This window comes from Acomys minous (assembly GCF_964271855.1).
Source record: "Acomys minous genome assembly, chromosome: 11".
Taxonomy (NCBI): Eukaryota; Metazoa; Chordata; class Mammalia; order Rodentia; family Muridae; genus Acomys; species Acomys minous.
Window position 1 is genome coordinate 99,818,195 of NC_140492.1, and position 13,399 is coordinate 99,831,593.

Genomic DNA, 13,399 nt, shown 5'->3' on the forward strand with positions numbered 1-13,399 from the left:
CCTCAGAACAGAAAGATGTGTTTACTACTCCCAGTAGCCTGTCCACGCATCCCACAAGCAGGTAATAGCCGAAGAAAGTAAGTGTGAACTAAACGAGCCAGAATCATCAGAGTTCACATCAGTTATTTTGTTTGTTTGTTCTGAGTAGGTTACTTTGCTCACCTGTTTGTTTTATTTGGAGGTGGAGAAAGAGGTAACATATAAGTATGCTATTATATTTCATTTTATACGAAACTTGCCAAAGTCATGCATCTAGTACATAGCAGTGGCATGACCAAGTGTGTGTGTGATGGTAGTAGTACTAAAACAACATATTGCCTTCTATGGCAACCCAAAAACAGGAAGAGGAATTCCTAGTTAGTTTATATGCATAGGCTAGGAAGATTCAGACTATACACTAACTATCAAGAATTCAAGTTAAGAGAACTGTGTTTCAGCAATCAGCTTACCGATAGTAACTGATGCAAAGAGAATACAAAATCAAATCCTGAAACAATGAGTTAGCCAGGTGGCAACTGCACTGCACCTGACTTTAACCTCAGCGTTCAGGAGGCAGAAGGTGGCGGATGTCTGACTTCAAGCTAGGCTAGTCTACAGAGTGAGTGTGAGGACAGCCAGGGTTACATAAAGAAACACTATCCAGGAAACAGCACAAAAATAAATCAAAACCAAACCCAAAACCAAAGCCAAAACAACCCCTCCCAAAAGGAAACTAGAATGAACTAAATGATAGTATCATTGCACACAAAGCATTTAATTTTACTACCAATCTGTCAGCTCCTTGTAAAAGAATACTTCCTTTACTTTTCAGGGCAGGAGAGAAAATGAAGCACACAAAGCACTTAACATACTAACTGGTACTTACTGATCTCTAGAAAGCAGTAGATCCTACTGCTGCTCCTGCCTTAATAATTTGGCATTTATTTAAAAGGTCAAGTTAACTATTCATGTTTACTGTGGTAAAGCTGCCGAGTCCTTAATGATATTGAACCAGGAAATATATTACTCTCTGTATCTGGTTTATTCAGGAAACAAAATGGGAAATTTGTAGACTACAGGTAGTAACATTTGAAATTTCTCCTTCAGTTAGTTAAAGAAGTCAAAGTAATTTAGTTTAGACTTCAGTCAATTCACATATCCACTAATGTGCTGCTTAGCTGGCATACATCACATACTTTGTTTTTGTACAATAAGCATGAATGACAATAACAACAATTAATTTTTAAAAAAATAAACAAAGAAAATATTTGTATAGCTATGTTTTTTACTTTTCCCCAAGATCAGCCTAAGTCTCATCATTCTGAGATCCAAAGAAATAAATAACATGAAATATATGTTCTATGAACTTATCTTTACTTAAAAAGAGACAATAAAAATTACTCCAAAGCCCTTGCTTTTTCTTTTTTTTAATGATTTATTTATTTTTACGTATATTGGTGTTTTGCCTGCACATATGTCTGTGTGAGGGTGTGTCAGATCCTGTGGAACTGGAGTTACAGACAGTTGTGAGCTGCCATACGGGTGCTGGGAATTGAATCTTGGTCTTCTGGAAGAGTAGCCAGTGCTCTTTGCTGCTGAGTCATCTCTCCAGTCCCAAGGCCCTTGTTTTTTCAACTAAACTATAAAATAGGGACATTTGTCACTTTGGATATATATGTATTAGTGTATGTGTGTGTATAATTTATAATAATATATATATATGATCACACACATATGTATGCATATACATATGTGTGTATATATATATATATAAGTGTGTGTGTGTACGTGATCTTATCTTCCTTATTAGTACTGTTGAGGAAAGCCTGGGAGGTTAGTCACAAATGCCCAAAGTCACCTGTGGCAGAGGCTGTTGTGAGTCAGGATGGCTTGGCTTCAAAGCAGTGAGATTCTAAAATACTGGCTCATTTTGTTTTCAAGCAGTAAAAATGAGCATAATTTTCCATGTATATACTATCTTATGAAGTTATAGCCACGACAAGACATAGAAAACATTTTAAACCAATATAATACTAAAAAGGGAGAAAAAGAAATTTACCATAATATTCTGAGCGCAAAATAAACCAAGAATAGAAAAGGAGAGCTAATAAATCACTGGTGTCAAGAAGAATGTTCTCAAAGAAATAAGAAAAGTTCTCATGGTATATCAGACCTAACTGGTTTTTCCTGTTTTGTGCTGCCTATGTGATTTGTGCCTGTTAAAAAATAAAGCAGGTGTTTCAACTCTAGATGTGTGGCACTCAGGTAAGCAGGTACAGACAAGTGTGCTCACAGCACAGGTTCTCTTAAGCCATGTAAAGACAGTATGACTGCAGAGCTTTACGTCTGCTCTGCCACAGCACTGGAGCACTGATAAGGCAGACTGCTGGTACATTTCTTTTGAAACATACTTAGCAGTTATGCAGAAGTCAAAGATTACCTTTAGCTTATAAGAACATGGCTTAAAGTAGTATCAGTTTCTAGATGCTTTCTATGAGATGGGTATAGCTACAACATCAAATGATTTTTAAATGGCTGTAATATGAATCTGCTCAACTGATTATAAAAACTACAGAAATTAACACTGCCATTTTTAAGCATTAGGATCTTACAAACGAATGATCCTTAAGATAATTTTAAAAATACTCTTTATAAAGCAGATCGTAGACAACAACAAAAAATCAGGTGGTGAGACGGTGTACTCCTTTAATCACAGCACTTGGAGGCACAGGCAGGTAGAGCTCTGTGAGTTCAAGAGATCTACCTGGTATACTAAGAGAGAGTCACAGGACAGGGCTACATAGTGAGACTCTGTCTCAAAAAACAAAACAAAGCAAAACCAACCAAACAAAACCCCACACCAAAACAGCAACAACAATAAAATCAAGACACAGTTTATGAAATGGCATACTTTTGTTTCAATTAACAATAAAGAATATTTATTATAATAAATACCTTAGTGCGACTGATGTGTTGGGGAAAAATGTTCTAAGATGTCTGTTTTAACCTACCAAATAAGGTTCCATTTTTTTCAGCAACATACCTCAAAATTCTTTACACTGAAGAACCAGCCTGCCTGCATTTCAGGCTTAAAAGCCATCTTACAGAAAAGAGAAACTAGGCTCATTCCTGTTTATGATTAAATCTGTTCCTCAAGGATTGGGCTGTGTCCCCCCTGTAACCCTAACTATAAGTGGTTCTGCACTGCCGGTTCCAGGAAGGACAATCATGACTTTGTTTCAAAAAGTTGTTTATAACCATCTTGCAACCCTTCTTTTGTTTCAAAAGGTCATATGACCACATTGTTATAACTACCTGTTGTTATGACTACCTTGTAACCATGTCTTGGTTTCAGGTCATTTGGACTAACTTGTTATGCTTATGGTCTGCTCCTATAAGCCTGCCTACTTTGTCTGCCAACCCTCCCACCCCATCCTGGAACCCTTCCCTTGATCCCTGAACTATAAAAGCCTTGTCCTCCTCACATCCAATGCTGACCTCTCGAGCCCCACCTTAGGTGGAGGCAGCCTGTGTACTTGTGTAAAAAAAGCTTGCTTTAAGTAATTGCTGGTTTTAACTAATTTGGCCATGATGATTTGGGTCAGTGGTCTTTCTCTTCCCACCCTTGGGAATGACAACATGTCAAGATTACTTTAGAGGAGTTATCACCTACGATACTGCTTAGACTTCCATGAGCAGGTAAACACCAGTGACCTTACCTTGTGCTGTTCAATGGCATCTATCCACTGCTGTCTGTGATCTGGATCCTGAGCACGAAGATACCAAACACTATCATTTACACTGATATCAAACCGGCATTCATCAAAATCATGAGGCTGTGGAAACAAAGTACAGAGTGAAAAGCAAAGTTAATTATATTCTTAGAAGTGTTGTTCCCTTTAGGGAAAAAAAACCAAAAACGTGAGTATACTCTCTTGATGCTGGGAGATGCCTTTTACTTTTTAATTTTTCTACTCAAATAACTTTTTTCAAGATGTTTCTGACACTTGTTAGCATATAAAACCCAAGTTTCATTCACCACTCACACAAACGATTTGACACATAATCTATAAATGTCTATTGAATACTATTCATATGACTTCAGCTAGATTAAGTAATAGGAACATCATAAAGCCATAACTTACAGAAAGTTAAAATAGGTGTTAAGGAAGACACTGTCTTTCCCCCTTACATTATTACTCAAAAGTGAGCTGCAGGGGCTCGGGAGACACTAACTCTCAGAGGAGGAGCTATTGGCAGTTAATGCTTGCAGGGGGAGTGGCGGGGAGACATTTCTCAGCATTGCGTACACCCGTCACCCACACTCACACAAACCACCATAATTAAGCTCTTGGATCACACACGCAAAGGACATGGACTAAGAAGCAGTTCATAGTTAGGAAAGGGACGGGATCATTGTGTGTGGAAGGAAATGAGAGAGGTATGGAGGGGAATATGACCAAAATGCATTAGATACATAAATAAAATGATATAGTGAAACCCAACTATATATAATTAACATGCCAACAAAACTAAAACATTAAAAAACCAAAATAAATTCCCATAACAATCAGGCTTATATAATGAAATTTAAAAGCAAGAAACCTGTTAATGTTTCTTTCCAAATATTGAAAATTAGCTTTTACGTATCTTAGGAATGTTTACTGTCAGGGAAGTTCCCAATGAAAATAAACAAAAGCCAGAGGAAAGTCTGCATCAAAGTGTAAGCATTAATGGAAATGTCAGCTTTTGATCTGGTGTTCTGGACTGCTGGTAAGAATATGTAAAGTGGGTGTGGTGTGGTGTTGCATGCCTATAATCCCAGCACGTGGGGAGGCAGAGGCGGGCAGATCTCTTTGAGTTCCAGGCCATCGTGGTCTACAAGCAAGTCCATACATAAAAACATATCAACAGGCATGTGGAGACATGAAAACAGACAAGTTGGTCAATGGGATCGAATTGAAGACTCAGAGGTAAATTCACACACCTATGGACACTTAATTTTTGACAAAGAAGAGCCAAAATTATACAGAGAAAAAAGAAAGCTTCTTCAATAGATGGCGCTGTTCTAACTGGATGACTGCATACAGAAGAATGTAGATAGGTCCACATCTACCATCCTGTGGGAAACTCAAATCCATGTGGATCAAAGACCTCACATAAAGCCAGATACACTAAACCTGATAGAAGAAAAAGCGGGAATAGCCTTGAACACATTGGCACAGGAGACAACTTCCTAAACAGAGCACCAATAGCTCAGGCTCTAAAATCAATAATTAATAAGTGGGACCTCATGAAACTGAAAAACTTCTGTGAAGCAAAAGGACAAAATAGCAATCTACAAAATGGGAAAAGATCTTCATCAACCTCCATATCTGACAAAGGGCTGATAGCCAAAAATACATAAAGAACAAGAAACTAGACAACAAACAAAATAACTCAATTTAAAAAATGGGGTGCAGAGTTAAACAGAGGATTTTCAATGGCCGAGAAGCACTTTAAATATTCAACATCCTTAGTCATCAGGGAAATGCAAATCAAGGTGACTCTGAGAGTCCACCTTACACCTGTTAGAATGGCTAAGATCAAAAAATTCAAGTGACAGCACATGCTGGTGAGGATGTGGAACAAGGGGAACGCTCCTCCATTGCTTGTGGGTGTGCAAACTTGTATAGACACTTTGGAAATCAATCTGGTGCTTTCTCAGAAAATTGGAAATAACACTATCTCAAGACCCAGCTATACCACTGCTGGGTGTATGCCTAAAAAGATGCTCTACCATACAACAAGGACATTTGCTCAACTATGTTCATAACAGCTTTATTCGTAATAGCCAGAATATGGAAACAACCAATATGTCCCTCAACTTAAGAATGTATAAAGAAACTGTGGTGCAATTACACAGTAGACTGCTACTCAGCTATTAAAAACAAGGAAATCTTGAAATTTGCAGACAAATAGATGGAACAAAAAAAGATCATCCCAAGTGAGGTAACCTAGACCCAGAAAGACAAATATGGTATGAACTCACTTTAAGTGGATATTAACCAAAAAGTAAAAGATAACTGTGCTACAATCCACAACCTAAAGAAGGTAAGTAACAACAAGGAGGGCCCAAAGGAGGTTGTTTGAATCTCATTGAGAAGGGAAACAGAATAGACATTGTGAGTGGACAGAGTGGTGGTGGGGGGTGGGAACAGGAGGGATCAGGTGTTGGGAGGATGGAGGAAGAGAGAGTACTGGGAGAGACAACTGGAAAGCTGGAATGGGGACGGGGGGAGGGGGATACCTGGGATGATCTAGAAATATAGGGCAATGGAAACTCTCAGAAATCTATGAGGGTGACCCTAGCTAAGACTGCTAGCGTCGGGGATATGGAAGCTGAACTAGCCATCTCCTGTAACTAGGCATAACTTCCAAGAGAGACATTAGAACACTAACTCAGCCACAAAACCTCTGGTCCACAATTTGTCTTGCCTACAAGATGTGCAGGGGTAACGACAGAGCAGAAATTGAGGGACTGGCCAACCAATGACTGGTCCAGCTTGAGACCAGTGCCATGAAAGGGAGTCCACTCCTGGCAGTGTCCTTGATATTCTGCTACACTTGGAGACGGGAGCCTAGCATGATGGTCATCAGAGAGACTTCATCCAGCCTCTGATGGGAACAGATGCAGAGACTCACAGGCAAACACTGAGTGGAGCTTGGGGAATCCTGGAGAAGAGGGCGAGGAAAGATTGTAGGAGCCAGAGGTATCAAGGACACAAGGAAATCTACACAATCAGCCACTCTAGGTCCAAAGGCAGCCAAGGAGCCTGCAGAGGAATGGCCTAGGCCCTCTGTACACATGTAACAGTTGTGTAGCTTGGTCCTCATGTGGAACTCCTAACAGTGGGAGCAGGGGCTGTCTCTGACTGTTGCCTTTGGGGCCCTTTCCCCTTACTGGGCTGCCTCAACTAGCTTCAACAGGAGAAGATGCGCCTAGTCTTACTGCAACTTGATATGCCAACGCTGGCTGACATCCATGGGAGGCCTGCCCTTTTTTCGAAGAGAAAAGGAAGAAGAATGAATGGGGGGAGGATGGGGAAATGGACTGGGAGGAGAGAAGAGAGCGGGAAACTATGGTGGGGATATAAAGCAAATAAATTAATTTAAAAAATAAATAAAAACAAAACACAAAAAAAGAATACATAAAGTGAGGGGTGGTGAGATGGCTGGCTCAGTGGGGCAGGGTGCTTGCACACAGGCTCGCTACCTGAGTTTGGACTCTGGAACTCATGTGATGAAAGGAAAGAACAGACTCCAGAAACATACCCCCTGATCCTCATGTGAGTACGTGGCATATCCCATCTACCCAAAATGGGTTAAGAGTTCATACCCCGTTCCCCCATTAAGGGAATTCGAATGTGACAAACTGGATTCATTCACTACTGTTTCTATTAGACAGAGCAGAGTCAGTTTCCTCTCCTATGACAAATCTTCCCTACAGGGGAAGCAATCCTCTCTGGATATTAACAGGCGAACAGAATTACATAGTGTGCTTTCAGGGCTTATTGTTTATTTTGTCCCTCTTTTTAAACATCATTCTGTGCTCTCTTTACCAATTTATGTACGAAAACAATGGAACTCCACAATATTCTTTAGTCTACAAAACAATTTCTCTTTAAAAACAGTAAGCCTTGGTTCTGAATGGCAAAAAGATACCAACAAGTTAAACATTTCCTGGACCTTTATGCCTAACAGAATCTGGCCATGGAGAAAGGCTTCCTGGAGAGAACAGAACAATACTACAATGAAGAACCAAGCCAGGAAGCTAAGGGAGGGACCACTCTACTGCTGCAACGGGCATAGAGGGTTTAAACACTACTCTACAATCATTTTCATTTTATTTGTAACCATGATTTTTGAAAATGTTTTATATTTTATACTGCATTTAACATCCTCAATAAAGTTTAAGAAAAATAAAATAATTTCATAGAGTGCAAAAATTCATTACTTTGTCCACCAAACTTTTCCATGAGCGAAAGGGAGCTATTTCTAACATCAGTCTAAAGAATAGGAAGGAGGTGCACATAAGACAGCATATATGTTTGTAAACACAAGATCTGTAAATCTCAGCAAATTTGACAAAGTGAGAAAAACTGGGTTCATAGAATAAAAGAAATGGTAGATATGGTAAGAGAACATGCTTGAAAAAATAAATTGCTGATAAAGCTTTGATCAAGCGTCACTGACCTATCACCCTGTTTATACCACGATACAGAAGAGGCTGCCTGACTTCACTGAAACTTTTTTTTTTTTAAGGCAGGGTCTGATTTGGAGTCCAGGTTGGTCTCACACATGTGCTCTGTTTGTCTCAGCCTCCTCAGCACTGGGATAAAGGCACGTACCCCAGTCCCTGACCTTCACTCAAATTATTGCTTCTTTGTCCATTATTTGTTAATTTTGTTTTTTAAAAAAATCTATCAAGGTAAGTATCTTGATTATTAGCTGCTTTTGATACTTGTTAAAAGTGTGAGATTCAGGCAGCCCCTCTCTGGTCATATCTTAGTGTTGGCACTGGGGAGCAATGCTAGAAAACAAAGTAAAGGATAACAGCCAAAAAGTAGAAAAATATTACAAACTGGTATGACATGTTTCCCCCCTAAAGGAGGGGAAAAAAAGACTTAATTTTAAGTTTTTTCCAATGTCATCACTTCGGATGTCTGTCAGCATGCATGCCCCATGAAGCGCCTGTGCTGAGAGAACAACCTGCGGGAACCACTGCTCTCCTTCTACCACATATGCGCTGGGAATCACAGCCAGGTCATCATCAGGCTTGACAGCAAGTGCCTTTATACACGGAGCCGTCGTGACAGCCAAGACAAAAGAATTCTTAAAGTTAAGGCAACTTGTAATGAAAAGTTAAGCTAAATTAAGTTAATAAAGTACAAGATAAAACAGTTGGAATAGCAATAAATAAAACAGGTTAAAACTCATGGGCACGGGAAACAGATTTTTTAAAACGTACACTAATAATATACTTATGTTATTTATTGTCTTAGTCAGTGTTCTATTACTGCAAAGAGACACCATGACCACAACAACTCTTTTTTGGTTCCAGACAGAGTTTCTCTGTGTAGCTTTGGCAGTCCTGCAACTCATTCTGCAGACCAGGCTGGTCTTGAACTCATAGAGATCTGCCTGCCTCTGTCTGTTTCCAGAGTGCTAGGATTAAAGGTGTGCACTACCATTGCCCAGCTTACAGCAACTCTCATAAACGAAAACATTTACTGGGGCTGGTTTACAGGTTCAGAGGTTCAGTTACTATTGTCATGGTTGGAAACATGACAGCACACAAGCCAACATGGTGCTGGAGAAGGATCAGCAGGTAGCAGGAAGAGTGAGACACTGGGCCTGACTGGAGCTTCTGAAAACCCCAAATCCCACCTGTAGTGACTCACTTCCTCCAGCAAAGCCACACCTACTCCAACAAGGCCACACCTCCCAACAGTGCCACTCCCTATGAGCCTATACTAGAGATGAAAAATTTCTATTGCTTGATGACCTAACTATGTGCACAGTGATATTAGCTAAAATTAACAAACCTATGGTGCTGCCAGTTATATAATACAATGATGTAACAATATATAATACTTCACAAACCATGCGACTAGTCTATTATGTACTGTACTATAGTTATTATGTATGTGTATATGTACATATATGTCAGTATGAGTGTGTTCATGTGTATATGCAGAGGCCAGAGTTTAGTGTGGAGTACCTTTTTCTGTTTTTCTCCACTTATTTATTTTCCAAAGGCTGAGCATGCTCTTACTGAACTCCACCCTAATGCTTCCATCTTACTTATTTTTAATTTTTGGATTTTTCCAAACAGGGATTCTCTGTGTGGCCCTGGCTGCCCTGAAACTCACTGTGTAGACTGGCTGGCCTTGAACTCAAGAGATCCACCTGCCTCTGCCTCCCAAGTGCTATGATTAAAGGAATTTGCCACCACCATCCGGTTCCACCTTACTTCTGGGTAGTTTCTTATTGAACCTGAAGCTTTCTAACTGGCTGAACTTGCTGGCCGGCCAGCCCTGGGGTTCTCCTGTTTCCACCTCTCAGGTGGAAATACAGTTGTGTGCTGCTCTGCTCAGATTTCTGCAGACTATAGAGATCTGAGCTCAAGTCCTATTGCTGCACAGCGAGCACCCGAGCCACTAAGCCACTTCCCTAGTCTCTCAACTACAGCTCTTAAAGTTCGTTTAGAATATTTCATCTACTCACAAAAAAAGAGATTAAAATAGTCTACCATGTTAAACCAGCAGTGTGTCTTGTTTACTGAGTCACATGATGGCATCTGGACTACACTGAGTGGTTATCTATATCACTTAGATTTATTCAAATACACTCTGGGATGTTCACAGAAGGCAAATAGTCTCAAAGTGTGTTTGCTTAAGTAATGTATCACATTATTTAAGAGTAGACAAAGGAGGAAAACTAAACATTTCAATGGTGTTTTTTAAAGGTAAGATATGTCCTAAAGAGAAAATATATATGGAACTTACATATACTATCAAAAATAACCTTCTAAGAACAAGACACATAAACACAAGACAGTACAGAAGAAAATTATGGAATGCAGTAACTGACTGTATAGGCTCTCAAAGCTGAAAATTAAATATGAAGGAAAAGACAAAACAATCAAGGCAACTGATACTAAATGTGTGAAAACCAAAAATATTAAAGCTACCAGAAATCCTTGAAAGTAAAAACATGAATGGAGCTGAAATGGGACAACTGACATAACCATTAAAAGACACTATTAGGACTGTACAATCCCTATGTCCATTCCAAGTATTGATGACTATACAGATGTGCTCACATATGTAAACACACACACAGACACACACACACACACACACACACACACACACACACACACACACACAGCAATCTAAAAGGGAACTAAGGAGCAGGGCCTTTAATTTTATTATACATAAGAGGTCTTTTGCTGAGCCCAAAGCTCAGCTGAGGGATCTGCTGAAGTGTTAGGATTGCAGGTGGCCAACAAGCTCGCCTAGCTTTTATGTGGGTTCTGCAGATGCAAACTCCACAAGTTTCACACTTGTGTAGCAAGTACTTTATCCACCAAGCCATCGCACCAGCCTTTAAACCAGATTTTTTAAACATCACAGCATGATCCTGTTTTGAAGGGAGCAGAAATGTAAAGACAGCAAAGTTTTTCCAGGATTAGCGATGTGTAATCCCAGCCACTCGCGAGCACCAGAGGTTCAGGCCTTCCTGTAATGCACAGTGGGTTCAGGGCGGCACGGTACCTTATTAAGATCCTTTCTGAAATTGTTAAACAGAGTTGGACTACAGCTCAGTGGTAGAACATTTGTCTAATGTGCACGATGCACTAATACTCAAAAAACAAAAGCAAAACAAAAGCCAGGAGGGAGTCAGAAGAGGAAGGGGACTGGAATATTAAGATCCCTTTCCTGCTCCCAGAAGGCCCAGAAGCCATGCTCAAGAAATGCTTCCCCAATGAATGGAGTAGGAGAAATAAAAGGTGGTTAGGATCTTTGAAAAAAACTATAACAGAGGAAAGAACCAAAGGGGCTTCTTCTGGTTATCAAAAGAGAAGCAGCATCAGCACCAGAGTCATGCAGAAAGCCCAACAATACAGACTACAACATATGACAGGAGGCTTTTTTTTTTAAGCTAGGGTTTCTTTGTGTAGCTTTGGCTGTCCTAGACCTGCTTTGTAGATCAGACTGGACTCAAAACTCACAGCGATCTGCCTGCCTCTGCCTCCCTGAATGCTGGGATTACAGGCGTGCCCCACCATGACCAGCTGCAAAGGGATTTTTCTAGTGAGGAAAAAAGTCAAATGGAAATACTAACCATTGAATTATCTGGTGAAATTGTTTAGTATTTTCCATTTATTATAAGAATTTTTTTAAAAACCTCACTGAATATAATACTTGTCAAATAATTCTAATAGGTTCACCTAGAGTCTAGCATTTATTCAGGTCTTTTCCCTCGAAGCAATAACAATCTCTAGGTTTATACTTCCATTCTGAGCTGGCATTGTACATGTTAGACCTGAAATTCTGATTTCTGCCCTATTACTCTCCAAAAGCCAGCTTTTGTCCTAGTTGGCAACTTGAGGAGACTCAAGTTGTTACTTGTGTTGCGTGCTTAGCAGACCACTGGACTCTCAGTTCGGCTGCTTTGTGTCTGGACGGAACACATACTTGTCCTCACGTCAAGTGAGGGTGGAAGAATACATTTAGACTCAAAAGTTGAGATTCCTCTTCTCTGGCTGTTTTTTTTTTTGGGTTCCCATCTCACTTTTTAGCAGTCTCAGTTGTACCAGGTAACTGTCACAGGTTCAGCTGGTCACGAATACTGGCAGCTAGGTTCTGTTTTGTCTTTGCCAGAGATCTGACCTAAATTCTGCCCAGCTCTCAAATATCTCAGCAAATACACAGAAGAACCTGTAATTATCTAAGTCTAGCATCTTCCCCTTTTCCACAAACACCAAGAATTAGGGTTCTTATGACCAACACAAAGACAGTTAAACAACTCGTTACATTCAGACAACACGAAGCAACGGCGGCTAAATTATAGACAACAGAAGCTGATCTTATTCACACAAGGAATTTATGGAGACGCTATCTGGCAGCTTGCATTGCTAATACATACAGAAAAGAACTACAATCATCCAAGTAAAAAGAAAAGAGTCCTGGTTGAGACGTACTGCCTACAGCATTTGTATGGCAGGACTGCTTTGCTTTCGGGCCTTGCAAACCAGCCGTTTCCGGCACTGCTGCTCCTAGAAAGGGGATGCTGACACGCCAGCAACAGTCCGAAGAAATGCCTATGTCTGCTGCTTCTGTGTGTGGTGTGTGTACGTGGTCCCTCGCCTGTCTGCGTGCTAACAGAGGGGGGGTTTGGCAGGCTGTTTTCCTTTATTGCTATTCTTTTTTTTTTTTTTTAAGCAGTCTCTGACTGACCCTGGAAGTCATCAATTTGGCTAGGCTAGCTGCCCAGTGAGCTCTAAGGAATATTCCTCTGCCATGTCCTGCTCACCCAGCACTGGGGTCCTAGAGGTGCACCAACATGTCCCAGGGATCTAGACTCAGGTCTTCATGCACGTACAGCAGACCCTTGACTGACAGCTTAATCTCACCAGCCTTCCATCTCTGCTTCTATGTATAGCAGTGTTCCGGAATCAAAAGTCTAAAGAGGGGAAAGGGGGAGTGAGAGTGTGTGGAGGGGACACACAGCACTGACAGCAATCTGAATGGCTGGTTCTTATGTTCCCTGGGGAGGTAACCATAGAGAAAAGGTGGGTAGAGAGAGAAATGTAAGTATCTGGCCTTTACAGATTATATGTGGGAGATAGTCTACTCATAAAGAGTGTCTT

The 13,399-nt window shown here is 40.4% G+C and overlaps 1 protein-coding gene across 3 annotated transcripts in view; it reads right to left on the reverse strand.

Moving 5' to 3' along the window:
- Positions 1-13,399, reverse strand: part of CERT1 (ceramide transporter 1) — a 100,760-nt gene that overhangs the window by 60,139 nt on the left and 27,222 nt on the right. For all 3 annotated transcript variants that reach the window (XM_084802721.1, XM_084802719.1, XM_084802720.1), the window contains exon 3: positions 3,699-3,815. In XM_084802721.1, the coding sequence (XP_084658847.1) occupies positions 3,699-3,815 (117 nt within the window). The remainder of the gene's footprint in view (positions 1-3,698; positions 3,816-13,399) is intronic.